This window comes from Plecotus auritus (assembly GCF_963455305.1).
Source record: "Plecotus auritus genome assembly, chromosome: 6".
Lineage (NCBI taxonomy): Eukaryota > Metazoa > Chordata > Mammalia > Chiroptera > Vespertilionidae > Plecotus > Plecotus auritus.
Window position 1 is genome coordinate 22,397,408 of NC_137773.1, and position 27,766 is coordinate 22,425,173.

At 49.8% G+C, this 27,766-nt stretch overlaps 1 protein-coding gene across 1 annotated transcript in view; it reads right to left on the reverse strand.

Moving 5' to 3' along the window:
- PPARGC1B (PPARG coactivator 1 beta) overlaps nt 1-27,766 on the reverse strand; it is a 100,683-nt gene that overhangs the window by 21,178 nt on the left and 51,739 nt on the right. The window contains exons 2-3 of the mRNA XM_080672137.1: nt 7,401-7,577; nt 608-823 (exon numbers count right to left, since the gene is read on the reverse strand). Coding sequence (XP_080528263.1) covers nt 608-823; nt 7,401-7,577 — 393 coding nt within the window. The remainder of the gene's footprint in view (nt 1-607; nt 824-7,400; nt 7,578-27,766) is intronic.

The window sequence follows — 27,766 nt, forward strand, 5'->3', positions numbered from 1 at the left end:
AACAAGGGGACTGGTTACATAAGCCATGGTATGTCCTTCAAAGGAACACTATGCAGCCAAGAAAAAGGATGGAACAGAGCTACCTGTACTCATTTGAAAGCACTGCAAAGACACACAGTTACACTGTGAAAAGCAAGGTGCAGAGCAGAATATAATGTAGGAAGTAGTAAAGTGGAAGAGGAGTGTCATATAACAGATCAGTAACCACAGTACACTCTGGGGAAGGAAAAAGCCATCGTGAGATAAGTAAGAAGTTTTGCTTCTCACTGTCACATCTGCTTGATTTTCACTGTGTGTGTATGTATAATACTTAAGAAAATGCTTGCATGTAATTTCAAGGTTTTGCAACACAATCAAGGTCAATCCATGAAATCTCCAAGGGCCTACAGATGTGTGTGAAGACTCTGTGGCCAGCCCAGCTGTACGGGTGGTAAAGGTGAGGCCCAGGGAGGCCTCCCATCCAGGCTGTCTTCTGTGAACCCCATTGCCCCTGATGCACAGAGACCTCTATAGGGGCTGCAGCCAGTTTCCCAAAACCCACCAGCCCTACAACCAAACACCACATCCCAGGCCACCACCATCTTTTTGATTGGAAATAGGTTCTCACCAGTGAGAGCTCATCCACCTCAGGGGCCCTGGCCTGGGGGCTCTCCAGGGAGGGGCTGGGGGGCGCAGATGAGGGGGCAGGCGAAACTGAAGTGCAGGATGGTGTGTCTCCACCGTCCAGGGCCGAGAAGGCAGCCAGGCCCACGTCATCTTCAGGGATGTCATCCAGGGTCTTGGTGAGCGCTGCCAGGAGGGCCTCATTCTCACTGTCAATTATCTGAAGTAGGGAGCAGGGGTGGAGCAGAGAGGGAACACGGTTAGTCATACCTCGGCTCAGCGGTTTTCACGGCAGAAGCCTGCTGTGCACATGCAGCTGCACCATCATCACCCTCCTGCCAGACCCTCTAGGATGCTTCCCCATCAGATTCTCACAGAATGCTGCTGTACCAGATGCCCAGGAAATGTGTTATCAACTCCAAGAATCTCAGACGTTTAGGAGCAGGCAGCAGGAGAGAGGAAAATGGTCTTGCCCTGGGAGTCCCAGTCTGGGCTGTGCTCCACCAAGACCTGTCCCCTCTACCAAGGACAGCAGCTCTGGACCACAGCCTCCCGCATTCAACCCTTGGGACATAGCCCCGAGGCCGGTCTACGCCCCTGGTAGCAGCACCCCATTGCGGGTCCCAGCGGCTCTTACCCTTGGGCCCAGGCAGGCAGTGGAAAGGCTAGAAGCTTCAGGGTTCAACCACGACAAGGACAACCACAGCTACCATCTCCCTGCAGGTTCCCAGGGCCTGCTTGCCTCACTCACTCACAGAGAGGTAGGTAGTGGGGTGGTTAGGAGTTGGGGCTCTGGAGCCGAGGTTGAATCCCAGAGCCCATACTTTTCAACTATGTGTCCTTAGGCAAGTTCCTTAGTTTTTTCATCTGTCAAATGGTAATATCCACTTCATAAGGTTATTGTTGAGGACTAAATAAGTTAACATATAAGTACTTATTACTACTACTACTACTTACTACTTACGACTATAATTCAAATGATAATGGTGGTGATGATGATGACATGGTGGTGATGATGATGGTGATGATGACACAGATAGTGCTGATGATAATAAAGATGATGATGGTGGTAGTGGTGGTGGTGGTAGCTACCATTCTTCCCCCATCTCTTTCCTCCCTCCCTTCCCCTAACACATACGGAATGAATGGCTACTCTGTGCCTGGCGTTGTCTGGGCACTGGTGACACAACATGCCAAGACCAGTACAGCCCCTCATGGAGCTTACACTCCAGTGGAGAAAAGAGTTAAACAAGAAAACAAACAAGATCATTTCAGGGAACGCGAAAGGCTGGGAAGAAGATAAAAGGAAGCTGTGATGCAGAATAAGAACATGGTGAAGATTTACAGGTTATTTTGGGGGTCAGAGAAGGCTGCGCTGAGCAGCTGAAACTTACACTAGGAGCCCTGAAAGATGAGAAGGCACCAGCTAGGCAAAAGGGGGAGGAACGAAGGTTTGAGGCAGAGGGAGAAGCAAGTACAAAAGGCCTGGGACAAAGAATTTGGCTTTGTAAATACTGCCTCACAACAACCTGTTATGGCGGGGTGCCATTCCAATCTCTGTCTCACAGCTGGGGAAACTGAGGCTCGTAGAGTTTGAGTGAGGTGTCCAGGGTCACACAGCAAATCCAGGACAGAGGCAGGGCACTGAGCACTCCACGCACAGATGAACCAGACCCTTCGTTCTCTGATGTCTAAGATCCACAGCAAGGAGGGTCGGTGAGCGCACCCCCAGCCCACCAGCCCACGCCGAGGGGCCTGGACTGCGGACCTCACCCTGCTTCTCGGTGAGGCAGCGAGGACCTCATTTAGTAATCCCTGGTTGCTGGGCCTGTTCTGGCAGCACATGCTGTCACATGATGCCTCCCCCAGCACTCTTTCCCATCCCAGGTCAGGCTGTTTATCCTTTCTTCAGGAAGTTCATCTGAAATACGCATCTCGTGACAGCCTTTTGGCCCCACTAAATCTGTTCCAGGCCTTGTAGCCGTAGCAGCAGCTGAGTGATTCGAAGGGGGGCATGGGGAGAAGAGAACAAACGCGTTTGTCATTTTTGGAATACAGCTAAGAATAAAAGAAAGGTCAAAAGAAGGTTTTGCTTGGGCCTGACCCAAGCTCTGGGGATGGGGAGGACCAAGGGTAGATCTGGACCCATGGACTCTGGCTCAAGAATGCAATGGAGCTCATTTGACTCCCCTCCCCCCACCCCCAACCCAAAGTCCAGAGCCCCCGTGTTCTCAGAGCAATCTTGTCTAGCCTGATGGGGAGTTAAAGTCTTGGAACCTGGGGCTCAATGACCACTCTTGGGGCTGACTGCTCGGGGCTCTGATCTAAGCCTCACTGCTTTGCTGTAAAATGGGAAGCCATGATCCCTGGCCAGCCTCCCTCCAGTTCTACTAGGAAGGCAAGTCTGGAGGTCATGATGAAAGCGCTTCCATGCCCAGACAGTGCCTGAAGCATGGGAGGCACCCATTTTTTGAGTGGAAGAATGAATGACCCACACGATGCATTCTGGCCACGAGGAGAGACTGAGATTCAGGTTTCAAAGAATAGAGTCGCAGGGGTGGGCAAACTTTTTGACTCGAGGGCCACAATGGGTTCTTAAACTGGACCGGAGGGCTGGAACAAAAGCATGGATGGAGTGTTTGTGTGAACTAATATAAATTCAAAGTAAAGGAGCAGAGGGGCGAGCAAGAGAACCCTCCGCTCTTTCGGCTCCGCGGGCTGGATAGAACAGCCGAACGGGCCGGATCCGGCCCGTGGGCCATAGTTTGCCCACGGCTGGAGGAATGTTACTCAGAAATGATGTCATCAAGCACTGGATGGAATGAGAATTCCCTTTCACAGAGGTGGCCGATGGCCCAGAGATACTATGAATTACCACGAATATCAGCTGATCCCTCTCGGATTGCACAGAGACCAGGGATGTCAACCACGTGACCTAAGTGCTACCATCCCCTTACTGCTAAGCAGATGTGGTTGTTCCTTCCTCTCCAGCATCTCTCTTTGCACAGCCCTCCAGGCAACAATGGCCAGTGCCGCACAGGTGGCGCTCACAGGGAAACTTACTTGCTGTTCTTTTTAGGGTGGGGGAATGAAGGTCCAGGAAAGACACTTGTCAAGGTCACACAAGACAGCAAGTCAGAGGAGGGGGTCAAGGACTTGCTGTGTGCCAGGCGCTGTGCTCAGATGGACACAAAAAGGCAGAGACCTCAAGAAACCCCCAACAGGTTGGCATCAACAAAATAACTAACAAAAGGCCTCCACAATCTCCTCAGCCCTCCCTGGGAAGAAAGGCTATTCCTGCCCACAGCATCATCCCATCAGCACTGTAGGATAATACAGTACAGGGGGCTGTGCCACCCCGCTCCCCTTCCTGGCCCATTAGCTCGACTCCCCCAGCTCTGCTTGGAAACGGAGTGTAAATTAATGGAGAGTTAATCAGCGGAGGAAGGGATATTAATAGACTCAGCCCCACCCCCAACCTTCCTGAGCTGAGTTTAAGCTAGAGGAAAGACGTCTGTACGAAATCTGGGGGAAATGCTTCATTTTGGGCCTAGAGTGCTTGAAGGAATGTCACAGAACAGAATTTAGGCATCAGGGTCGGAAGGACACTCTGAAATCCTCTATTGTCCTGCCAGGGGAAAAGGGGGGAGGGCCTTAACTGGAGCCTGGGAAACCCAGGAAATTCGTTTCCCCCTTTTTTACTGGGAGTTGGTCCATAGATTTCATCCGAATCTAAAGGACCCTGCAACTCTCCCCCAACAGATTAAGAACAACTGATTGAATCCATGTTCCCTCTTCATTGCTCACGTGGGGAAACTGAGGCCCAACCGAAGGAAGCTAGCTACTTGTCCAGGGCCACACGGCACAGCGTGACAGAACAACCAAACGCCCGCTTCCTCCAAAAATGCTTACAAAGTGCCTGTGTGGCCCCAACCCTAGGCCTCGGGGCAGACAGAGACATGGTAGGCACGGTCCCTGCCCCCGAGGCGTTGTCAAACCTGTCCCAGTAGCTTGTTCTTCACTCTCCCAGTCTGTTTCCATAGCAATGGTGTCATTTGACTGTTAGTTCACACCTGTGACACAAGGCTCTGAGTCCCACTGGTACGGAAGCTGCCCCAGCTGGTGGCAGAAGGGGGAAGAACCTATGGCCCCCGAGTCCCAGCTCAAGGTTGTGGACGGGCTCACACCTGGCCCTTGGCAGGAAAGAAACATTACAATCGGTGCCTTCATACGACTGAGTCCTGACAATGGGTGAGGGCCCACGCAGACGAATAAAATGCTGTTTGTCCTCCAAGGAGCTTGAAGTCTAAAGGACACATATAAACACACATGTGTGCACACATATGCACATACACACACACAAGATGGGAACCCACAAGAGGAAGTAACTGACCAACTTCCTTGGAAGGAGCCAACATGAGAGCTGGGCACAGAAGGATGTAGTCATTTGGTAAATATGTATTAAGCCTGAGAAAGTGCCAGGTTCTGTGCAGAGCGCTGGGACTGTAACAATGCACAATGCCATCAGGTCCCATGCTCATGGAGCTACGAGGGGGCAGGGCGGGAATCAGGCTCCGATCACATAATCACAGGCACAGAGGTGCATCAGTGTATAATGGGTGGATCTGGCCTAGTCTTGGGAGCAGGTGGGGAGCACAGGCCAACAAGGGGAGAGGGGCTGGGTGGGCAGAGTTTTGCATAGTCCTAAGCATCTGTGAGGATTCTGCCTTCCTTGCCAGCTGGGAGCCCGGCAGGCCACACCAAGCTGACTTGTGTCTGAGACCATGTCATGCACATAGTAGGACCTTGGCAGGATCTTGCTAGTGGGACCAGCCAATCTCTGAGTAAGCAGGGGATGGTCTCCTTGCAGCATCTAAATCCCTCTCACTCATCAGTCTCCACACATAAAAGCATTTTCTGGAAGTTGGCACCCTCTGAAGGAGGGAGCAGCATAGCATAGGTCTCATTCCCTTTGTTCACGTAAAGAATGAAGGTAACCAGGTGGAGCCAGACCTGGAGTCCAGCCCTGCTGATCCTCATGGGGTTGGCAGAGAGGCTGTGTAGCAGTGAGGGGTATGGGTTTCTAGGTTAGTCTACACCTTGACCCTTCCTAGCTGTGGGACCTTGGGCAAGTTACTTAACCTCTCTGAGCTTCACTGTCCTCACCTGTAAAATGGGCTATTAATAGTCCTTTACTTATATATCAGAATAGCCTGGGGGGAAAATCAAACTCCTTACGTTAGCCCACAGACCCTGCATGATCTGGCCCTCCTACCTCTCTGACTATCTCCTGGTCTCCCCTTAGCTTCTACCCCCCAGCCCTTCTGCTCCTGCTCCCCACCTCTGCACTTACTGTTTCCTCTGTCCCTGCTCTTTGGTCTCCACGAGGCTACTCCTTCTCACCGTTCAGCTGAAGCATCTCCACCCTGAGGCCTTCCCTGACACCCAATCTTTAGAACCTCTTCTCATCTCAGTTCATTTCCTTTTGTGCCCCCAGTGCAATGACCATAATCTATTTACGTGTCAACTGATCTAGGGTCCCTCTCCCCTCTAGGCTGCTCTGTGCACTGATGAACACAGTGCCTGACACACAGAGTGAGCTCGTAAACGTGTCTAGAGGCAACGATATCATCTTCCGGACCATCCGATGTGACGCTATGGCGCACCTGCATGGCAAGTGGCACATAGGACACTGCTGTTGTTATTACTACAGTGCCAGACAGGCGCAGGGAGCTAGGTCTTCTCTCCCTCCTCGTCATGGGGGAGCATACTTCAAGGAAAGAATAATGAACTTGAATGTACCCATCACCCAGACTCAACAACATGGCCAATCTCCTTTCATCTGTTACCCTCCAGGTCACCAACATACCCACACACGCAAATGCACGCAGAGCTTGCCTTATTCTTTTTTGTGTGGGAGTTCATTTGAGCCAAACTGATGACCTATGCCAGGAAGCAAGATCTCAAATGCTCCTGAGCTTGCTTTATTCTGAAGCAAACCTCAGACATCCTAGTATTCCACGTTAGAGGGCTTCTTAAAGGAAACATCACCCAGTACGTGCCCCCGGGAGCTCGCAGGATGAGAGGCATATGTATACACAGCGGTTCTCAGCACTGCCTCTTTTAAAGACCCTCTAGGCTCCAATTGAAAAATGGAAATAATTGTACTTATGTCTGAGAGTTGTTCAGAGAATTAAGTGAATTAATATACGCAAGCAGGGCAGTCCTGCCACAGAGCAGCTGCTCAGTAAATGTGAGGCATTCCCCTTATGGCATCATCGTGGCTATAAAGCCCTGGCTTGGGAGGCAGGCAGACTGGGTTTGAATCCAGCTCGTTACTGATTAGGTAAATGGCCCTGGCAACATGCCTTCAACCCTCCGAGCCTCAGTTTCCTCATTTGCAAAATGGGGAAATAATCATGCCTGCCTCACAGGATAGAGAAGAGAATTGAGTGAGATGCCACAGGGAAGGGAGGACTTGGAACCTGCCCTGACTCGCAGAAGGACTGGGTTCTGATCGGGACTGGTGTGTGTATGTGTGATTGGGGGGGGGGGGGGGGCGGATAGAGAGAGCAGCTCTTCCCAGCCCTCACTTTCCAGAGGCCTGGCAAGGATGAGAACTGCCGAAGACCAAGTGCAGATCCAGGGCAAAAGACACAATCATAAGAGCTTTGGTAGTCCTAAGAGGAGACCTCTTTGCGTGAGCAAGTGCAGAAGAAGGTGGTGCGAGCGGAGCCAGGCTTTCAGGGGCAGAGAGGGCCACGGCGGGGCAGGGACAGCTGCTCGGGAGGTCATACCTGGAAAAGCTCCTGGTCGTCGTCGGGGCTGTACTGGCTGGGCTCAGTATCGGAGCTCTCGGGGCACCACTGCAGCTCCCCGAAGCAGGTGGCTGAGTCGAAGTCGCTTACATCCAGCTGGGAGAGGTCAAGCTCTGGAAAGTCAGCACAGAGTTGCTCCTCCTCAGACCCCACACCCTAAGGAGACAGGAAGGAGGGAGGCTGGTCAGAGCTGAGCTTGGCTAAACCCAAGCAGGGACCATCCTACTCATGATGCTGCCAGTCCGGACCTTCAGCCGCCCTTGGCCAAGGCCATTTTGCCAATTGATCAAGAAATGTCAAGTTCTGCCCTGCTCTCTTGCATCTTTTGAATGTACAGGAGCTGAGCCAGGCCCTGGCAGTATAATCCTGCCCGCTGTTCTCTCCCCTTCTCCTCTGCACTCCTCTATATCCCTCAAGGCCCTGCCCACGTAGCACTTCTTTTCTCTTGGCCGCAATGTTTTGTTGAAAACTTTATGAGGACCTGTAAATAGAGACCTACTCCTTTCCATGCCTGCCCCCAGCTGAAAGGAGATTTCTGGAAGACAACAATCCCTCCATATTAATAATGAAGCAACAAACATCGCAGTAATAATAATGGCGGATGTTATCGAGTGAGTACTATGTTGTGGACAAACACTCACCCGTGTTCCCAGGGACTTTACAGGAATATCTGTAAAGTCTAAAAGGTGGACGACCACCCATCATTAGACAACTAGTATCACCTGTATCATGGAATCTTAGGGTGCTGTTGAAGAGAATGAGGTAGCTGTATATACTCTTTAAGACATGTTAGACAAGAAACGAAACTGCAAAATACCCATAGGCATTCCACATGTGTAAGGAGAAAACCAGGCTACACGTTTCTCTGGGTACCGTAACACGTACCCCACCCCGACTCCGAAGGCGACTGCTTTCTCACCCCCATCTCCCAAGTTTAACAGTTACCAATAGGAGGGCTCCTGCCAATTTGACACTGAAATGGAATACCGTAGGCCCAGGGGTCTGGCGGACCTGAATCATGACCCCTGGTCAGCCGCTGTGAAACCCTGGGCCAGTCCCTTCACCTCCAAATCTCAGCTGCCTCATCTGTGAAATGGGAAACCCCGGCCTGCCTCATAAGGTTAAGATGAAAGAACGGTATAGCCTGGCTTGGCAAGTGCTCAAGCAATGGTAACTCACAGCAATAGTAACAATTTTTTTTTTTTAAATAATAAAAACAACAGCATTTCATGGCAGGCAGAGGGGGCAGAACTGCATTCGAGAACAAAAAAAGAGCTTATGTGACAGGAGAAATAGGTTTGGCGAGGCCTTTTCCTTAATTGTTCCCACTTACTAGGCCTCATAAATTATGAATAAATGTATATTATTAGCTCAACTTGACACAGGAAAAAGGCTTTTATCTGAATTTAGGTCAAATGTCTTAATTGGCATTTTGCAAGAATCCGGCATGCATGGGTAGCACCAGAGCAAGCTTCTCTCGAGTGGCCGTCCCCTGCTCAGGCCAGGGAGCACGGTGCTCGGGCAGCCTCTGCCTCCAGGGACACCCCCAAACACCTGAGCCCTCCACCTGCCCAGCCTTTCTCCAGCCCACATGCATTCAACAACCACAAATACTGAGCACCGTGTCACTCCAGGCCCTGCCAACACCCTGACCACCACTCAACTGCCTCGGCCGCAGAGACACTCTGGTGGATTCTCAGCCCCCTCTTGGGGACTTCCTTAGATGGACGACTGGTTTGGTTTTAGTTTTTGGCTATTATGAAGTCTACAATATTTGTAAGCCTTTGTGTGGGCATATGATTTTCTTTCTCTTGGGTAAATACCTAGGAGTGGACTTGCTGGGTTCTATGGTAAGTGCGTGGGTGACTTACAAAAGCTACAACTTGTTTTCCAAAGAGGTTGTACCACTGGACATCTATCACGGGTGAGAGAGTTCCAGTTGCTCTACACCCTCACCAGCACTGAGCACTGTCACTCATTTTAATTGTAGCCATGCTAGTGGGTGCACTTAGTAAATGCTACGAGCCAGGCACAGTGACATCGAAGACTCAGTTCATTCCTTCACGAGTGGACATCTTTGTGGGGGAAGAAAACACATAAATATTTCATTATAGATCATGGTAGTGTTGCTGAAACAAACCAGGTGCGCTGATGGAGGCTTAACGGGGCAGGTATCTATCTTACTCTGGGTGGGGAGGGGGGTCAGGAAAGGCTTCCCGGAGGAGCCGATATCTGAGTTGACACTGGAAGGAGGAGCCAGGTGGTAGAAGAGGTGGGAAGAACGTTCCAGGCAGAGGGCCCAGCAAAGGCAGAGGCCCAAGTGGGGACCAAGCCCAGAGCATGAGGCACTGACCAGATGCCTTCAGAGAGGCTGGTGGAGGCGGATCAGGTAGGGATTGTAAGAGATTTGGGGTTTGCTCCAAGTACGATGGGGGCGCTTAGAAGCAGGCAGATGGGTTCAGCTGGTATAGCATCCAAAAGAAGGGCAGGAGGGACACAGGAGGGCCTGTGGAGCAGGCGGAGGGCCCACTGCAGAGACACAAGGGTGCTGGGCAGCTGGAGCGTCCCTGGCCAGCAAAACCCCCAGCAATAACCTCTGTGGGGAGCTATTCCTTTATGCTCAGGTCCCCTTCATCCCAGTAACAGAGCACCTGGCTCTGTAGGACTTGCTTCCTGAGGCTGAGAAATAACTTTATCATCAGAATCCCAGACAGGCCAGGAATCAGCAGCCCTGAGAGGCTGTCCAGGCGAGTTATTGTGGACAATTTGGGCTTCAGAGGCCCCTTCAAGAACCAAACAAAAGCGATGGAGAGTTTTGACGCTCTCCATAAAATACGTGTGTGCGATGCACATGTGTGCAAGGCATTGGTACTTAACTTGTAGGCCTTCAGAGATGCTGCCTAAGAACTCCTGTCTCCTTCCTTCACTCTACAGACATGGAAACTGAGGCCCACGGAGGATAATGGATTCACTCAGAGTCACCCAGTGAGTATCCTTCCCATCAAAACCATGTCACCGCCTTTACAAACACCCATAAAATGCATGACTACTGCCCTTATTGATTACCCATAGCAGCTCGACACACTCCAAGTGTGTCCAGGACATAAAAATTCAGAAACCTCAGCTCTGCGGCCTTGTCAATTAGGGCTGAGGCCACTCTGGCGAAAAACCTTTAAGCACTGCATGAGCAGTGATCTCCCGGCCTTCTCCATATTTGGAGAGGCTTCTGAAGGGGCGCCGGGATGACCCAGTTCTCTCGGAAAGGTCTGACTTGAGGCCTTCTTGCTCTGTACCGGCCGCCTGCTGGGGGCCCCGCAGTGGAACTGGGAGGTCACAGCAAGGACCAGGCCACTGCTATTATTGAGCGCTCACTACCTGCCAAGGGCCATGCTGAGGGCAGTGCAGGCATCTTCCCATCAGATTCTTAAAACAACCCTTCAGGGCAGGTGTCACAGTCCCCACGTGACTAATCAGGAAACTCGGAGATGGAGTCACTTGAAGGAGTTTGCCGGGGCTTGAACAACAGAAATGGATGGCCTCACCGTCCCGAGGCCAGAGGTCGGAGATCACGGTGTTGGCAGGGTTGGCTCCTTCTGAGGCCTGTCTCATTGGCTCGAGGACAGCTGTCTTACCCCTCTATCTCTTCACATGTTTTTCTTCTATGTCTGTCTGTCCCGGTGTCAAATGTCCCCTTTTAATAAGGACACCAGTCATACAGGATTAGGTGCCACCTAGTGACCTCGTTCTAACTCGATTACCTCTGTAGAGACCCTAACTCCAAGTTAGGTCACATTCTGAGGTCCTGAGGTCTTTTTTTGGAGGGCACAATTCAACCCATAGCACCCAGCATCCCAGAAAGGTGAAGTTGAGGTTCAAATCCAACTCTCTTTGCTTCCTACAAAGCCTGCTATCATCCGACATCCTGCTTCTGAACATGAGAAGGAACATTCAAGACCATTTATTCCCATTCAGAGATGGGGAGATAGAGCTTCAGATGAGGGCTGAGAAAGACCCAAGTCACACCGCAGGTTCAGGGCTGAGCAGGACAGGTGTGGGGCTAGATATGCTGTACTGTGCACCGGCCTCAGCTGGATGGCCCCTCAGTCCCTCAGCCCCTCCCCCACATAGGTCTGCTCACACCCCTGCCATGGGACCCATCTGGTTGCTGGGTCTTCCGCACCCATTTTTCCAGCAACACCACACCCTGCTCAGATAAGGACCGTGGCTGCCCCAAGCCAGGGAGATAAATGCCCCTGGCAGTGAATTAATGGTGCTTCATCCAGATTCACGTAAGTGGCTTCATTGGAAGCTTGTGTATCTTGGTGGAAATCGATTCCCTGCTTAAGAAAGAATGCATCTTCCAGAGAAATTGGTGGCTCCACTTTCGTGACTGCAATCAGCAGATGGCCTCGCTGAGTGCCTGGCCCAGAGAGCATTTTCTGAGTTACTGAGTGGAAGGAAGCAGGAGGGGGAAGGGTGGCTACAGTGACAGAGCTTGGCTTCTGGGTCTGTCCCTACTCACGATGCATCCTTCAATGAGTCACCCCCTCAGTTGGGTTCTCACTGCCCCTTCTGGAAAAGAGCACGTCAAACAGACAGACCATATGGACCTCTCTTGCTCAAGCATTTGATACAATTCTGAACGTGTCTAATTTCTGAGATCCACACAGGCTTAGAGGAAATGTTTAGGTAAAACAGCATTTAATGAACAAATAATTTACAGAGGGAAGTCAATGGTGCAGAGAGAAGGACTGTCTTGGAACGGAAAGAGGCCTAGACAAGGACAAAGAACTAGCCCCTGGCTTTGCACTAACACTAGTCCTTTGAGATCAGGACATACCTTTCGCCGCCTCAGTTTCTACTGACAAAATGGGGAGGAAAACAGTCTCCTACCTCACAGGGTCTTTACAAAGATAAAGTAACACGGGTGGGAGCCTCGCATGTGTCAGACACCCCAGCAATGATGGTCAGATACAGCACTTGCAGTTGACATTCAAAGCCATGGTCTCACTGGTACCTTCCCAAGATGCAGGAAGCAGTCAATGGTTGACATCCTCATTTGACTGATGGGAAAACTGGGGCTCTCAGAGGGTCATTGCTTCTTGAATTTGTCTTCTGACCCTTCCCCTTAGTCTTAAACCTACTGGTTCTTTTATCCTGTGTCCCTTCAACCTCCACCAACCCCCGACCCCAGTGTCATCAGTGCTCACAGTATCTGTCGAGTGATCATGACTCTATTTCTTGCTGAGCCTGAGCCTGCCCAACATGGAGCCTTAGCAGCCACTACTCATCGATTAGACCTGGCCTGGTCTGGCCCTGTGGCCCTGTGACTTGCCTTCTAGGAAGGAAGTGAGGTGTATTCATGAAGTCCCCACAAAGCCATTTCATTATACAATCTTCTCCTTCCACCTCTGCTACTTGGCTGGCCCCCCACTTATCGCCCTTCCCAGTGGTGGCAGCCCAAGCCACCCTATCCCTCTACCCAGGAGGTCCATGTATGCACAATCTGGCTAATTTATGTACTTCATCCAAGAACCACAACTGGTTTGATTGGTTCAGAGGTGATGGGAAAGAACACCAGGAATTTGCTGGAGCATTTGGACAAGGGGGCTGGAGAGGCGGGCAGTCATCTTTGTCACCACCCACGAAGAGCCTGACTAAGAACGAAGCCGGCACAGGGAATGCAGAACCACGACGCAGAGAGAGGTGGATTCCCCACATTAAACAAATAACTTAAACACCTGGATCCAGCTGTGCCCGAGCCAGGCTAGTGCCCGTGCTCTGCAGTTTTTGAGTAAATTTCCTTTCTAGATTACATGCCAGTTGGAGTTTCTGTCACCTATCAGTGAAAAAAGTTGTGACTAATTCATCTCTCTGACATTAAAAAAAAAATCTAATCTTTCCAATCTATTAACTTAGTTGAAAACTTCTAAAGAGGCTTTTAGGAGAACAGTAGGAAAAGTAATTGGTCTTAGTTCCCACAGAAATACTTACAGCATCCTCTGAAATAAGACTCGGGAATCCTCAACACAAGGTTCGCTCCAGAAAAATTAAGTAGAAAACAGGGGGGCCCTGAGCCCAGCTTAAAAGAGCAAGAGCCTGAACTTAGAGATGAACCAGACCGTTGAAAGGCTCTCCCACAAAAACACTCACACTGCAGCCTGACATTCAAGACCTTTCCCATGTGGAAGCATCTGGCCCCACACCTGCCGGCACAAGCTCGTGATGCTCAGCCCTTTACAGTGGGCCCCAAGCCCCAGCCATGCAGCTGTAAGGTGACCCAACAGAGGGTCAGCAGATCTGGCAAGAGTGGGTTCTCCAGCCCAGAGGGCAAAACGGGGTGCAGTGTTCAGAACTGAGCTACAAGGCAAGGCCGGACCCAGCCAACCAGAGAGGATGGCTAGTTACCAGTGACCTGGGGAGGGCAGCTCTGCATGGTAGGCAGGGCAACAGGATGGAGAAAGTTGGGGTCCCAGTGCTGTGACATGCCAAACTGGCCCCGGGACATCCACCTCTGATGTGACAGAAGAACTACTTGGAGCTTGCTGAACCTTTTGGTCAATTGGGGGGCGGGGAGGGGAGTGTTCTGTTATTTGCAGCCAATGCTAATCCTAACCAGGCCCCCTCTCAGGCCTTTGGTACAGCGGAAGCTCCCCTGACCAGCCTCCACCGAATCAACCAGCCAGGTTAAGCAACCTCCTCCATCTCCTCCAGTAAAAGCGTCCAAGGTGACCTGGAGCCACAGGAGATGCTCTAGGTCACCCACACGTCTGCTCCCACCACTGGGTTGTTTGTTTACTGGGAATCAGTTGTGTTTCTTCCCAAACCCATTGATTACTGTAATTACAAAAATATAATTAAATGGTTCACACACAGAAAATGCGAGTGCAAAAGAAGCGATTTCAAGGGAAACTACGTTGAAGGCTGTGGAAGGATTCAATAAAGTTGAGATGTTTAAAAAAAAAAAAAAAAAGTGCTGTGCCCAGCTGGTGTGGCTCAGAGGTTGAGCATCGACCTATGAACCAGGAGGTCACGGTTCGAATCCAGGTCAGGGCACATGTCCGAGTTGCGGGCTCAGTTCCCAATGTGGGGAGGTGCAGAAGGCAGCCAGTCAATGATTCTTTCTCACCATTGATGTTTCTATCTCTCTCTCTCCCTCTCCCTTCCTCTCTGAAATCAATGAAAATGTATTTTAAAAAATAAATAAAATATGCCCTAACCGGTTTGGCTCCGTGGATAGAGCGTCGGCCTCTGGACAGAAGAGTCCCAGGTTCGATTTCAGTCAAGGGCATGTACCTTGGTTGCGGGCACATCCCCAGTAGGGGGTGTGCAGGAGGCAGCTGATTGATGTTTCTAACTCTATCCCTCTCTCTTCTTCTCTGTAAAAAATCAATAAAATATATTAAAAAAATAATAAAATAAAATAAAATTTAAAAGTGCTTTAAAAGTATGTGTTGGTGAGATAATAGTAAAAGATTAGGAGAAATTGGCAAGAATCTGGAAGGACTCCGCACTCAGATTTGTTTGACAAGATCCTAAATTCTTGATCCCACTGACTGAATCCCCACTCTGGAACTGGGAGCCCTGGCATTGGGGGTGTAGTCTATGCAGAGATGTCCTGGATTTTCAGTGCCAGCACCAGTCAACGAAAGACTGGCAAAATGAATGGATGTGACATACGGCTTCATTAAAAGATATTAGGTATTACGTTTTATGATTTTGTGTTTTCACTGACACTTCCCTTGGAATTCCCCTCTCTATACCTCCGCCTCCAGCCACAGTTCCCACTCTCACCAGATAAGGTGACTATTGTATAGGTTTCCCACCTCCACAGCACAGGAAATAAATCCCCACAATGGACTGCCAAGCCGCAGAGCCAGGGGGTGGGGCCCTGGAGGAGCCTGCATTCTAGAGACTAATGCCTTATTTTGCAGGTGGAAAGAGCGAACGGGGAGTCACCCAAGATCCGCTTAGCCATCTTCTTCCTGGCAGGGCCAGGACACGAACTGGGGTCTCCAGGGTCCCCATCCAAAGCTCTTTCCAAAATGACAGGCCACTTCCTCAACAGCTGAGGCCTGAACACCAAAATGTTTTCTGTTAGATCTTTCCCCTTTTAAAGGCAAGGGAAAGTAAGACCCGAGAGTCTCCTGGGACCGGTGTTCTCTTACTCAGGCATCTCCTTTCCCACTCCCTGTTGCCTGCAAGCAGCCCTTTAGCCAATGTGTAAAGCCTCTTGTAGTGGTGCCCAGGTGAGGTTACCCAGGGTGGAACAGCTCCTGGGTATCCTGGCAGGTGGCTGTGCAGAACCCAGACTCCTCTCCCAGGGCACTGATGTCTCAGAAGTTGCCATCAGCTATGCCTCCCCTTGCCCCTCCCCCGCCCCACTGCAGTTCCTGGTACTTGTTGGGGGCTGTCTTTTAAGGGGTAATGGCTGCCTCAGGCCTGGGAAGGTCGTGTGAGTTTCATTTTTTTTTTTTTTAAACAACAAAAGCTTGAAATATACTCTGTGACACAAACAAGCCAGAGAGCTAAGGTGTTTTGGGCCAGCGTAATACACACAATTGTATTCACCTGTGATTGCAGTCAATTTTATGCACTTGAATTCAAGAGCCTCTTGAATTCAAAAGAGAGTGGCAGGAGAAGTGCTTGGTAACCTGCAAAGCCTGTGAGGTATCCATTGTTAAGCTCTGCTGAGGCAGGGCTGCCCTTGGCTCATCACTTGCTGGTTATGGGGCATCTCCTGAGACCAGCTCCCTCAGAACTGTTGGAAAACTTGAGTTTCTACCCCGGGGCCTCTGCGCTGGCAGCTCCCTGGGCCTGCGCCGCCTCCTCTGTCTTCCATCTTTGCGCGGCTGGTCCCTCCTTATCTTCCCCGGCCCAGATTAAGTGTCCTTCCCAGATGGGCCTTGCTGACCACCGTATGCTCAAGTGGCTACCCCATCTCCCTGACCCATCCCCCTGCTGTCATTCCCTCAATTAGTGCTTCTAATTCTCTGATATCTACCCCTATTTCCCAGTATTTTAAAAAAATGATGGCAAAGTCTACATGACAGAAAAGTTACCGTTTTAACCATTTTAAGTGTGTGACTCAGTGGTATTAAGTATATTCACATTGTTGTGCCACCGTCGCCACCGCCCCTCTCCAGAACTTTCTTCACTTTTCTTATCTACTTGGGTGTCGTTGCCTTCCCTAGAGAGTAGCTGCATGTGAGCAGGGGCCATGTCTGTCTGGTTCCCTGTTGTTTCCCCAGTGCCTAGCATGATGCCCAGCACATGATAGGTGCTCAATCATCCAAGTGAAATAAACGTGGCGGCACCTGGTAAAGGGCAGTGCACAAAAGCAAGAGAACGCAACACAGACGTTTTGTCTGTAACAGCCCCAAGATGAGGCCAAGTGGCCTGGCAGCCTGTTACCAGACAACGCTTTGAGTTCTGTCCAGCTCCGGGGGAGCAAAACCAACGAGAGCTACTTTCCTGGTTCCAGGCCCCTTTGCGAGGTCAAGAATGAAGATATCCGATCACACAAACCACCTGACATCGACACTCACCATTTCAGCACATCAGCTCTACCGAGAGCAACATTTTATCAGTTGCTGAAGGGCAGGCACAAAAATAGACTGCCAGGATCAAATGCCACCCTCAGCTGCTCTCTTGACACTCAGGGGTGGCTGCAAAGGCCTTAGCATATGAGGACCTGAGGCTGGGGACCCGGAGGGGGCCCCTCTGTCACAGAAGGGCACAAAGATTGGAAGTGGAATCAGAGCCAGGATTAGGAGAGAAAGGCACCTGACTTGGGCACCAAAAAAACTCAGTAATCAAGACAGATCATATTTAATGCAATATTGTAAAAAATCAAAATCAAAATTAATGCCAAAAAAGAACCATGCTGAGCAAAATATCAAAATTCTCAATAAAGATGGGGTCAGTGGCACTGATTTGTCCTGTGGCTTTAGGCGCCTCTATACCCCTGCATGGCACTCTTATTGTTCCTGTCCTTTTTTTTTTTTTTAATTTGGTATTTTGTTCAGCATGGATATTTTGGCACCCATTGTTATTATTTTAAAACGCTGCATTAAAATGGGATTTATCTTGATTACTGATGTTTTGGCATCTCTGTAAATTTTATGCCTGAGCCAAGGCATCTTCTTGACCTTACCCTAATCCTGGCCTGGGTGGAATGAGACAGTGAGAGTTACTGTAGATGCAAGTGACTAAAATGAGATTAGATCACATCCTAGATCAGTGGTCGGCAAACTCATTAGTCAACAGAGCCAAATATCAACAGTACAACGATTGAAATTTCTTTTGAGAGCCAAATTTTTTTAACTGAAACTTCTTCTAACGCCACTTCTTCAAAATAGACTCGCCCAGGCCATGGTATTTTGTGGAAGAGCCACACTCAAGGGGCCAAAGAGCCGCACGTGGCTCGCGAGCCGCAGTTTGCCGACCACTGTCCTAGATCACTCCGTGCCTCAGTTTCTGTATCTCTACAATGGGGTCCATAATTCTCTGGTTGTTGGGGAATGAACTGTCCCAGCCTGGTCCAATGAGGTATTTTGGATGGGAGAGTGTTTGGAAAAACTCTTAACATGCTGTAAGGAACTATCATTACACTTTTATCAAAGGTATAATCAATGATCCAACAGAGTGGTAAGCAGCATTCAGTTTTGCAAAATACTTGCCCTATTTATAAGGAAAAAAATGAAGTTTGATAAAGGAATAGATTTTGCTAAAGAAGAGAGAGATTAAGAGCAGATTCAAGGTTCTCCCTGCACCCAGGACATCCTACCCCCCCACCTCCCATTGCACTCACTCGGGTTCTGATCCCCTTCCTGAAGTGAAGGAAGGCAGAGGATACCACTAGCCCTGGGAAACCTGCCCATCCCACACTGGCTGAAAGGGGCAGCCACCGACGTTCTAATGGAACGGTGGCAATCATCAACAGGCAGGTGCCTTCCTTTAGTGGAGTTTCCTCAAAATCTGAATATGCCCGAGGGCAGGGGAACTGGCACATGGCAGCCATCCTCATGTGTCAGGTGGACGAGAAAAGACTTGCCTTTGGATAATGAAAAATTCCTGGGAATGGAGAGTGATGACTTTGAACAACATTGTGGGTGGACTTACTGCCACTGAATTGCCCACTTTTAAAAATGGTCCAAATGGTAAATTTTATGTTGTGTATGTTTTACCACAATAAAATAAAAATAAATCTAAAAAAAAGTGCCAGAGACCTAAAAAAGAGAAAGAAAGAAAGAAAGAAAGAAAGAAAGAAAGAAAGAAAGAAAGAAAGAAAGAAAGAAATAGTACCCAGCACACTCCGTCAACAGGTGTTCTCTGGGGTCCTATAGTGTCCATGTTCTTGGGTTCCATTTATGTGTCTCTTGCCCTGGCTGGCAGGGGAGGCTGAGGGAGTGGGGCCAGGACTCGGCTGGGAAGCCTTTTTTTTTTTTTTTTTAAACCTGTTAACACTGTTATAAATAACCCAGAAAGAGACAGAAAGGGGGTCCTGGCAGGAGAGTGAAGGTCAGGCAGCCCCTTCATGGCATTTGAGGAAATGTCATGCTCAACAGGCCAGCATGGTGCCAGCTCACATCTTCAGCCCAGAGCTGACTGTAGCCTTGCCATTGTGCCAGGAGCCCATGGGGTGGCCCTGCCACCCAGGAAGGGCAGCTCCAAGGTGGCTGGCTCCTGCGGGATCTGAGCAGAGAAGGGACTGTCACATGGGTGAAGAGGCAGTAGAGAGCTAAGGATTCCCCCAGCCCAGTGGACGGGGACTGAAGTCAGCGCCCCAAGAATCTAAGACCAGGGTTCTGCCACTGATACACCAGTCTCGGCTCGTCAGCCAACACACAACCTGACCTGCAGAGAGATGACTCAGCAATACTCAACCCACAACTGCCCCTGCTGAGGCTGCTGCACAGTGTGGGAGCCAGGAGGGGCCTCACAGCCCATCTGGCCCTGTGGTTCCCACGCTGGGCTCCCAGGGGAACCCCCTGCAGAATCTCCACCCCCACAGCCCACCAGGACGTTGGGCTTTGAAGTGGGAGGGATTATGAGGAAGCTGATGATTAGGTTTTCCATTTTTATGAACTAAAAACCATACAGGGCAACCCATCATACTCTTATTTAGCCTGAGTGAATTGAACATTATGAACTTGGCAAAAAACAAATACATATAAAACCAAATTTCTATTTCTTTCTTACATATTAGAAATATGGTGACATTATATTTTGCACATGAATTCTATATCCTCCCATGCCCATGTACTCATAGCTATTATTCATACACACTATTTCATGGGCAATTTAAGGGCTTTAGCAGGCTAATTTGAATCCTCAGACTAAGAAGCCATTCCCTCAGGAGCAGTATCCACCCACTCAAAGCGCCTGAGTGGCACATGGGAGCCCAGCAAAGTGGATATTTAAAATCCAGCCATTCTGCCCTGGCCAGGGGGCTCAGCTGGCTGGAGCATTGTTCTGCACACCAAAAACGTTTCTGGGCACATACCTAGGTTGCAGGTTTGATCCCCAGTCAGGGCAAATACAGAAGGCAACCAACTCATGTTTCTCTCTCACACTTCCTCTCTCTCTAAAATCAACTTTTAAAAAAGAAAGACAATATATCCTCAGGTGAGAATTAAAAAAATTTTCTTTAATTCACCTATTTTAGCCCTGGCTAAGTGTGACTCAATTGGTTGGGCACTGTCCCTTGCACCAAAAGGTTGCTAGTTCGATTACGGGTCAGGGCACATGTCTGGGTTGTGGGCTCAAGCCCCAGGAAGGGGTGTGCAGGAGGCAGCTGATCAATGTTTTACTCTCACATTAATGTCTCTCTCTAAATAAATTATTATTGTTTTAAATTCACCTGTTTTACAGAAGAAGCTAAGGCTCAGGAAAGTAGCATGACTTTGCTAAGCAAAATGTGAATCCAGACTCAACCCCCAAATTCTTTGCTGCCACAACCTCCAGCCGTCTATTCAGGTTGACCACAGCTGATAATAACACAGTGGCGCAGGGGAAGAGAGCTCTTTCCCTTGCTCTGAGCAGGTTTATCTACTGAACTTTGAAATTGGGCGGGGGGCGGGGGTGTGGGGGGGAGGTGGGGGGGGGGGTCTCAAAGCCCTGCTAGTACTTTGCAAGTCTTTATGAGTTTAGGAAGCCCAGAAAGCCCAGGTAGCAAGTGGCTGGTTTGGACCATGGGAGAAAGAGCCAAGGCAGGGGACACACCCACCATCGGCAGGGAGCTCGAGGTAGAGCTGAGACTAGAGATTGTTGCTCACTCTCCGCATAAAAGCCTTCCCTGACTTCTCACTGACAAAAAACCAAAGTCCTCACTTGCCTGCAAGGCCTGGCGCAGCCTGGGCCTGCCTCCTCTCCCACCATCTTCTGGATTCTCCTGCCCTCCCCGAGCGGCAGACAAAGCGGTCTTCTTCTCCCCTTGGGCCCCACCTGGGACACCTAGGCCACATACCCAGTATTCAGTCTCTGTGACAGAGTCCTTCCCCAACGTACCCCACCGGGTCACTGTAGATTGCATGGCCATGTGTTAGCCACAGCATGAACCCAGGGACTGTCTGTGTCCACTTAGAATGTAAGCTACGCGAAGGCAGGGTCCCGGGCTTGTCCTCTGTTGACTCCCAGCACCTGGAGTAGTGCCTGGCACAGAGTCGGTGCTCACTAAATCTTTGTGGGGTAGGTGGGGGCAGGTGGTGGGTGAGTAGAGCTCCCATTTCCCAGGTCGGTTTGGGCAACTTTGCTTCACATTATTGTGATGCCTGCAAGGTCTCCCTCTCATGCACTCCCCTTTACTGGGGGGGGGGGGGGGGGTGTTAGTGGTGGTGGTGGAATTGGTTTCCTTCCCCATCCATTTATTCCCTTATGGAAATTTCTGCCTTTCCTTTTCCAGTAGTCAGATGATGAGAATCCCAGATCTGTGAGCTCCCAGATAAAGCTGGTGGGAAACAGATTCTCTTGGGCCCCAGCAGGCCCTCCCTGGTCATGTGGTCAGTTAGGGCCAGAGAAGGGAGGCCAAGGAGGCCTGCTTAGCAGACCCCCACTGACTCATGTCCCATGTAGCCACAGGTGAGTCTGCCTTATGTAAAAAAGCATGTTCACTGAGCACATAGAGTAAATTTATGTCAAACAAATAACACGTCTTCATTCCCTTTCATGTACCAGTGATGTGTCCCGTGGGGTGGTATTACCACAGCTTCCCCCCGCCCCTCCCCCGTCTCAGGGCCAGGTCCTCTGTATTATGCACTAGCGATGGAATTACAGGCACTGAACTGAAGAAGGGGAACCATCTGACAATGCTTATCATCAAAGCCTGATGGAAAGCAGGCAGGAAGTGTGGCGCTCTCAAATAGAGAACAGCGAGACCTTTCAGGGAGTGAGGTTCCCGCCACCCCAGCACCTAAGTGCCACCTGAACCTGCTTCTCTGCCCTAATAGGTTTCTCCCACCTACTGAGATTGGGGGTCTTGGGGCTCATAAAAAAACCCTTTATACTGTAAACTAGACATTCTACCATTTGATCCTCAGAACAGGGCAGAGGTAAAGGCATTTTTCCGATGGGGAAGCTGAAGTTCAGAGAGGGGAAGTAACTTGCCTAAAGTCACACAGCAAGTTAAAGAGGGGCAATACTAGAACCCCGAGACCCCTGACTCCTAAATGGAGCAATAATGGAGAGCACTGATTGGGAGTCACAAGCCTGAATTTTCTGCACTATTGGCATGGGGCCTCCATTCCCCACATTCCAACAATGGTCAGCCTTGGAGACCGTGGTCTGTCCGCATGGAGTCTGGGACATACAGTCAGCCTGGGATGTCTAAGCATGGTGGAAAGCCTGTGGAGGTGGCAGGCACTGAGGGATGGAGCGTCATGGTGGTGCGCGTCTGCACCAATGTTGTTGGGGAAGCAGTGGGGGGCGGGGGGTTGCGGGGGGGGGGGGGGATCTGCCAGCTCCTTGTGATGCTACTCAAAGCGTGGTCCCCGAATCAGCAGCATCAGCCTCCCTGGAGCCTGTTAAGTTCCGCAGAATCTCACGCTGAGTCCCTGAACTTCTGAATCAGAATCTGCATTTTAACAAGATCCCCAGGTGACTCACATGCACAGTTTGGGAAGCAAAATATTTTAAATCAGGAGTCAGATCGTAGCATGTGACCTTGGGTCTGACGCCTAAATCCTTGAGCCCCAGTGTCCCCATCTGTATCGTAGAGATGATGTGTACACCTCACGGGACTGCTGTGAGGGTTATGTAAGATCACGCATGCCCACAGCTTAGCCCAGTGCCTGGCAGGTAACAGCTGCCCGAATTGCCAGTTTCTTTCCTTCCTGAAAGACCAGAAGGAAGGAGGCCTCTGCTTCCATCCTACATCCTGCCTGTACATCTGGGAGGTGAGGAAAGACCCCCATGGGGCAGCAACAGATGGGGACAGGGTGGGAGCAGAGGGAAAGGAGAGGAAAGGAAATAAAGAAGCAAAATAAAAACAAGCAGCAGAGACTGTGTGAATCCCCAGGGGGGGCAGGCGACATGTGAAACCCAGAGATGTGGCCACTTCAGCTCATGTCTTAAAACAGGGCTATCAAGCACTGCCAGAAACCAGTGGCTGGGAGGGATGGATGAGCGAGGAAGGGCCATGGGGCTGTATCCCTTCAGGTCACACATGACAATGTCTTTCCAGCCCAGCTCTGAACCAGTTCTCTGTATGGCCAGGGCAGACCCGATGCTGAGGGTCACTACAGCAACAGACAGAAGCCGAGGGCTTGGGCCCTGAGGACATCAATCCAGGGGACTGTCAACCCAGAGGAGCTGGACAGTGAGGGCTGAGTGATTTAACCTCTCTGGGCCTCGGTAAAAGGGGATAAAAATAGCCCCAGCCACTGCCTTCGGGTTCTAATGAGCATTTAATGAGAAGGGCTTTGCATAGTGTCTGGTGCAAAGCAAGTGCTCAAAAGACAACGGCCATTAGGGAGATTACCACATGGGAGTCTTGAAGCAACTGCTGGAACAGCTGCAGCTTCTCTGGGCAGCTGGAGCGTCCTCGACACCTAATCCGGGGGTAAACTCTTCAGGCTCTGATGGACTCAGTGCACCACAATCAACTCGCCCCTTAATGGCAGCCACAGACTCTGCTTCCACTCCAGCCCTGTCCAGGTTGCTGGACACAGAGCAGCCACATCCATCTTCCCAAAATGCAGATAAGCCTGCTTGGGATTTCTCCCAGATAAAGATCAAAACCCTCCCTCAAGCCCGTGATCTCCGTGATCTGACTCCTGCCTACCTGTCCTGTATCATTTCCCAGAATTAACACACCACCCTCTATCCCAACTTTTGGTCCCACTGGCTTCTTTCCACCCTGGCATGTGCCAGAATGTCCCCCCACAGGGCCTTTGCATGTGCTGTTCCCTCTGCCTGGAACATTATCCCCACACGTGGATCCGCTTTGCCTAGTTATCTCCTATCTATTCTTTACACCTTGGGGGAAGCTTGCATTGAGCCCCAAAGACCAGATAAGGAGCCCTACTTCACCTGGTCTCAGCTTTCTGGAGGTCCTGAGCCTTCTAGAGCCTATCACAATTGGTAAACATTTATTTGCATGGGCATTTGATTAATGCTCACCACTGTATTCTCAGCACCTGATGCATAATAAGTGCTTAATAAATACTTGGGGAGTGAATGAATAACCCCATTCTCTGGCCACCACCTCACCCCCACCTCCTAGGAGGTCCCACCTTCCCTCTCACTTGATATCCTAGGCCTTAACTCTCCACACACACATGGGACAGTCCCCCATGCTGCCTGATCCTCAACTTACATCCATGACTGGCAGGCCCAGCACCAAAGATCCAAATGTTTCTAGATCTGATTTTCTTGAAAGCAGCGTTGGGCCATGGCCAGGGGAGATGTGTGCTGCCAGCCTCAGCAGTAAACGCTGATGAAGCTGTCTGGACCAGCTAAGCTGAGATGAGAAAATGCCAAGATTTAAAAGCACCGGAACCCATTTATTTATTGTTGTTCTTGTGCTTCCAGGCTATTTTAAGCTTCAGATCGATCTGTTGGCCTTCCTCTCTCTAAATATCATTCCAGAAACACCGAACATGCACCTGGCCTTACCTGTCAGCCTCAGCTGCCCCCTGCCCCATTAGACACACAACAGCGACACCAGCAAAAACGGGGGCCTGTTTGCATGTGCTACCTGCCTCTGTGAGGGGTAAGTGCTTTCACTGAAAGTCCCCAACAGTCCTAATGGGAGGTATTATTAGCTGCTTTTGAAAGGTGGGGAAATTGAAACTCAGAGAGGTGAAGAAACTTGCCCAGGGTCACACAGCTGTAAAGTGCTAGGATTGGGATTCAACCCCAAATCTTTCTAATTCAAAGATCAGGCTCGGTTCCTAACCACTCGGCAGAACTGCTTCCCTCATTCCCTGCCAAAGCTCCTCTTGCATACTGTGGGTTTTCTCATCTGGTCCATGCCCTTCCAGCTACCTGCAAGGACCACACCACGGTCAAAGCCACCTTCCCCATGTGCATTTCCATGGGAAGATCACCAAGCGGGGGCTGTTAAGAAAAAAGGGGAAGTTAAGGTTATAAGGTCCTGTTTGTACTTAAAAAACACACACACACATGGATGGAAGGACAGATGGATGGTTTAGATGTTCAGAGATTATTGCTAAAAGACTACACAAGAAAATATTAAGAGTTCGGCCATAGGAATAAGGAATTGGTTGGAGACAGTGGGAGGTCAAACAATTATTACTTTCCATTTTATGTGTTTCTTTCCTCTTTGAAGGTTTTATTTTTATTTAGTTATACACATGCTTCTGCCCATCCTGCAAAGCCCAATTCATATACCACCTTCGTGTGGATCCTGCTCCGATTGTCCCAGCTTTTCCTTCTATCAATTCCTACCGTATTCTGCCTGCATCTCTCTGGGCTCACAGGCCACTGAACCTGTGTCCTCAACATGCATATTAACATGGGAGCCCCCAGCCAGGCAGGAGCCCCAGGGCCGGGGTCAGTGTCTCAGGCCTCTGGGGTCTCCCCCGACACTGAACCTGAGCCTCTGATGAGGTGGGGGCATGGACGGCGCTAGTGAATGAATAGCTGTTTTGCTTTCTATCTTGGTCTTTGGCCTTCTGAACACAATGAAGTTGGAGATTCTATAATGGAGCTTGGGGGTGGGGAGGAGAAGAGGAAAGCAGAGAATTGGAGGGTAAATTCAGCTCCTGGAAGCCTGCCCAGCGCTCGTTCCTGGGAAATGACTCAAGCACCACTTATGCCAGCAGACAGTCCATTTGGGCCCTGAGGTCACCAAACCTTGTCATGGTCCTGCTTATTAAATATAGAGGCGCGTGAAATGAAGCTGCCACTCTGGTGCTGGGCTCTGAGGAAGGGACAAAGAGTCAGGGATAAGAGGCTGAGTCTGTCCCCTCTTCCCCGGACCTGACTGCTCACCTAGGAAGCATGGGGCTATGGCTACACCCCAGGTTGGACTTGGCTCTTGGACTTGGTGACCGTCCCATCTCTCCTCCCAGGCAGCAAGGCGGTCCCTGCCCTCCTCAGCACCCAGCCCCTGCCTGAGAACCTCTGAAATTTTGGCAATACTTGGCCCATGATAATCACTATCCTTTGTTGAGCCTCTCTTTTGTGCCACGCATTTTACTGTCATCTCATTCATACTGTGTAACAACCAAGTAAAGACAGGCAGACACACTGGCCAGTCCATTACACAGATGGGGAAACTGAGGGCCAGGGATGGTAAGTAATGTGCTTGAGATCCCGCAGCTAAATTTGTGACATTGGAACTGGACCAAAGCGGCAGCCAGGGAAGAGCTTCAACTAGAATTGCACTGGCTGAAGCTACATGGCTGCAGGCAAGCCACCTGATAGCCCAAAGCCTCAGTTTTCTCATATGCTCAAGGGCTGCCTACAAGGAAGCATGAGAATTAACTGAGCTGAATCACGATTCTCTGTCTCTGGTCACATACCCACTGGGGACACAGGGGTGGGCTGAGAAACACTCAAGGACACAGGATGGGCATGGTACCTCTTCTCAGATTTCCATTTCCCTCCCACAATTCCGCATCATAGAAAATTAAACATTTTCACTAGTAAGGAAAACTATCTTCTATTATTAAAAACACAAGTATATTCTAGGAACTAGAATGCAAAAGCTGTGTTATTTTTTTCAGATAAAATATGAATGGTTTTTGTGCTGTAGGTTCTGCTTAAATTGGTTGTGGATTTCACTGATGGGGCCACTGAGGAGGCAGTGACAGGACTGTTTGAACATCAAATTTGGAATCAGAAAGATCTGCATTAATGTGGGCTCAGTCACTCACCAGCTGTGTGACCCCGGCCATGATACTCAACCTCTTGGAGCCTTAGCATCTTTATCTGTAAAATGGGAATAAGATCATGCTTTAAAGCAGGAATCCTTAACTTTTTGGTCCCACTGGCAATCTGGGAAGCCTAAAATAAAACAGGATTATAAAGGAAACCAATAATATTTAAAAAACATTCATAAACTATTAAAAAGAGTATATTTATGTTACAGTAATAAAACAGGGTTCCTTATTGCTGTAATATCTAGTAGCAAGTGCAAAGATGACCGGTAATTTCAAAGTAGCGATGAACATAAATAGTTCTAGATGTCTGAAATAACTGTAATGCGATATGAAAATATCTGATTTCCATTAGTGACAAAAATCACAGGTACCACTCATACTTTTATGGTTTGTCACCTACATTCACAATGAAAGAAAACACTAAATTTCACTTAGAGGTTAGCGAAAATAAAGATGTAATATTTTTTTCCATCCAAGTTCACAGACCCCCTAAATTCTATCCGCTGGGATTGGTTGATGGACATGAGGTTAAGAAGTTCCGTTGTAAAGCGTGTTACACGTGCCTGGCATGCTCTGTAAAGGTTCTTCAGGGCTAGCTGCTTCAAGCTATGCCAGTGTCTGCCCCCAGACACAATAGGGCCCAAGGTTCCACCTGCATGCCTTTAGGAGTCCTCCAGGGGAGTGGTTTGAGCAGCCTTGAGCCCTTCGGGAGCTCAGGGAGGGATGTGGGTCATGCTGGGCTGTTGGGTGAGTCGGGGAGGCCCTTAAAGCTAATCCAGAAGCTTAGGGCTGGAAGAGGGTTAAGCCCCAGTTAGATATGCACATAGGCTGTCTCAGCTCAAAACAGGCTGTGTCCTGCCTGTGTCCTCAGCTGCTCCTGCAAAAAAAGCCCTTTCAAATCTGCCTCTTTGACACCTCCACTTGGGTGGTCTATATAAGCATCTCAAGCTTATATCCAAATGGAATTCTATTTCCACCCAAGGCAACGTCTCCTTC